The sequence below is a fragment of the Austrofundulus limnaeus genome, unplaced genomic scaffold (assembly GCF_001266775.1).
Source record: "Austrofundulus limnaeus strain Quisiro unplaced genomic scaffold, Austrofundulus_limnaeus-1.0 Scaffold2, whole genome shotgun sequence".
Lineage (NCBI taxonomy): Eukaryota > Metazoa > Chordata > Actinopteri > Cyprinodontiformes > Rivulidae > Austrofundulus > Austrofundulus limnaeus.
Genome location: NW_013952404.1, coordinates 9,395,674 through 9,398,800, shown reverse-complemented (window position 1 = coordinate 9,398,800; position 3,127 = coordinate 9,395,674). Strand labels below are relative to the sequence as shown.

General features: G+C 42.0%; 1 protein-coding gene across 5 annotated transcripts in view; it reads right to left on the bottom strand.

The window, feature by feature from the left end:
• slc25a29l (solute carrier family 25 member 29-like) overlaps positions 1–2,295 on the bottom strand; it is a 7,666-nt gene extending 5,371 nt beyond the window's left edge. For 2 of the 5 annotated variants that reach the window (XM_014015190.1, XM_014015197.1), the window contains exon 1: positions 2,114–2,271. Coding sequence is in view for 1 of the 5 variants with exons in the window: in XM_014015170.1 (XP_013870624.1) it covers positions 1,684–1,717 (34 nt within the window). In the remaining 4 variants the exon portion in view is untranslated. Of the gene's footprint in view, positions 1–1,683; positions 2,084–2,113 lie in introns of those variants that run through there. The other 3 variants (XM_014015176.1, XM_014015170.1, XM_014015184.1) reach the window with 3 other exon arrangements.
• Between the last annotated feature and the right edge of the window lie 832 nt (positions 2,296–3,127).

Sequence of the window (3,127 nt, the reverse complement as noted above, 5' to 3'; positions counted from 1 at the left end):
ACACTAAATTATTTGAATGAAACAGTCATATCTGACTGCTGTGAACCGCTTTCAACCGAGTGAAAAAAAAAATCACTGATAACAAGTCAAGTTGCATTGAAAACACACTTTCCCATATTTAAAACAACAAGCAGTGGACATGACTGAACTTCTGTTTTTTGAGCAGGTAAACCAGCCACTGTATGTGGGGGGTTGTAGCGGCAAAGAGGTGAAAAACATGGAAGTAAACMGTGCCGTTTTTGCCTGCAGTTATCATGGGATTTGTAGTTGAATCATGAGTAGCAAACTTAGCACTTCGTGAAGACAGAACGTGTCAACCTCTGATTACGACTTAACTTTATTCATGCAGCCAACGGTTCTCAGGAATGATCAAAAGTAGAAAAAATTGACTCGACCAAATTAAATTTAAGACCTTGGGTGAAAATCTGGGCGTTTTTAAGACTTTGGGCCTAAAATTTTGATTTTCAAATTTTAGACAATATTTAAGACCTGGCATGAACCCTGTAAAACTGATCATTTATTAATTTGTTCGGTCTGTTTTTGTTATTTCTGGTGACCGCAGCACATCACTGACAGATGATTCGATTTTCACGAAAGCTAGGGATGTCATGCTCCACCTGGCAAAAGGAATCAAACCACAGTGACCAAACCAACATTGAGTAACGTTATCAGCCGGTCACTGCACTGCAACCAGTGACGACAGCTGTGCAGCGACCCGGCCTTGACTTGTGTCAATGATCTAAAAACCCCTTTTTCACAGCAGTTATTTCTCACATGAGGAAAAAAAAGTACATTTTTTCTCTATATTTTTCCTGGGAATGCAAGCACTTGGTTGAAAACCCCACAGTAAAGCAGCACTGAGGATACGGTAGGATGAAGTTTTTCCTGATAATCCTAAAAGTTTGAGGGAAACGTCAAGCTGTTTCTCCCCATATGTCACCAAGCTCAGTTTATGACACGTGTCCACAGAAGTGTCTGCTGCTTTAAACAAACTCACCTTCCTACATGAGCACATCTGATAAGGAGAAACACTTCTGACACACAAATCAGAATGACTCGGTGCTGTTGTCTAAATTAAAGATGTAGGAAGAACCTAAACATTTGACAAGGTGAAGGGTGAAGCTCTTTTTATATTTAAAGCACGCAGATGAAATCTTTTCAAAAAGGAGAAGGTCTGAACTCTTTGTTCCCTTTAGAAGAGCATGTCTGAAGAACTACTCCCTCAAGAGGAATGACGATTACTAATCTCACTAATGCCAGCTTTTCACAATCCTGATTGAAAGGAGAGGGCTACCAGATCATATATGAACTAAATATAACGAGGGATTTCTGATTCCATTACATTTTAMTGTTAAAMTAGACGCCGGTACYTTTTATTTATTTATTTWTTTTWAAATAGAGTGTYAAGTGATGATTCTACYACGTGCAGGTTTTCAATTTCATCTTTTCGCTTAAGTTGAGCAAAAATAYGTGCACTTTTCGGTCTATTTCCTGCACTGCTGCTTGCATACGTTTTTTTTATTATTCCCATCAACTGGTGCTGAGAACAAGTCTCTGATCACTGCAGTGACTCCGCAGCACCACGCACCTACAGACGATGTACACGCGTCGAGAAACGATGGAAAAAACCCGACACGGCTAATGCTAGCTACTGATGCTAATGCTACATAAGAAATCACTTACCTCCTGCGCACCCAGCTGCGAAGTCCAATGCCATTCCCTCTAACTAAATTAAATGGTTGGAAGGTCTAGATTGAATTTACTGACAGGAAGATTTTATGAGCAAACTTTAKGGGGGAACAACGGCGAGTTTTATGTAAGAATTAATAACCAACTGGCTATTTTACACCTCCCTCCCGGCTTGGTGCTCAGCCAGGATGCTCGGCTAAAATATTTTTTTTTGCTCCCTTCGGATGCTGATAAAATGAAAGATAAGAAGCCACTCCGGACTCTGAGCGTCAATAAACCGCCTTAATTACGCTTTAAATCCTTCTACTACCAGTTCTTCTTCCTGCCAAACCTTTTCTATTTCTGTACCGCGGCACAAGGCGGAGTTTCGCCGCGGGAAAGAGGGAGCGTGCGTGGCCTTTTTAAGACAACCCAATCGGCTTACTGGTAAGAAGACAACACCCCTGGTCGGTCCTCCTGTCCGCCCCCCACACCCATTGGCTGCTGCCAGGTTAAAAGCGGGCTATAATTGRTGCTGGTTGATCCGTCCACCGTCAAAATCAACACTGTTATCGCTGTGGTCCTCGCCGGCTTATGTGCAACAACGATGTAAACCGCGTGACCCCGAAAAACGTGAAAATACACGAGAAGGGGTTATCTGCGTGATCAAAGTGGGCGTGTCACCAGAGTGGGCGTGTCTAAAGCATGAACACTGTGGGCTACGAGGCCTACAGCCTGACCCCAACGCTATTATTATTATTATTATAGTATTATTAATATAAGGTTAACCAGGAGAAATGTGACCCAAGTAGGGTTCTCCAGAAAAAGTGGTGCCGTACAGTAACGCCCCTTTTGTTATTGTCCAATGAGGTAGTGACGTACAGTAACGCCTTGTTTTTTGCATGTCCAGTCAGGTGTGTCCGTTTAACAAAGTCCGTCAAATCAGGTGTGTTGCTTTAGAGTCGCCTTTCCTTGTGACACGCCCACTCGTCCACAGAGACCCCCTACTTGAAATACACGGAGCCAAAGAAGTGAGGTCAGAACGTGGAATAACCCGGTGAAGCGTTGAACTTACTGCTGATACGTTCAGGGACCTGGGAAAGGGTGGGGTTTTTTTATGTTGAGATTATTATTATAATTATTTTTAGTGTAAACCCATCCTGAGCACGAGACAATTTTTATTTGAAACTTTGGCAACTCTGGTGGCAGGTGATGCAATACTTCAAGGAATGCGAGGCCATGAACTTGACAATTATACAGGACGTGTTGGTCTGGTTGTAACAATAGTCTAGTATTTCTTAGAAAGAAGACGGCTCTAAGAATTAGTTCAAGAAAATAATAGCTCTGACTGCTCACTGAACTGTATTTCTCTGAAAACTTGTAAGTAGATACAGTGGGGAGATTAAGTATTTGATACACTGTTGATTTTTCAGGTTTTCCCACTTGCAAAGCTTGTAGA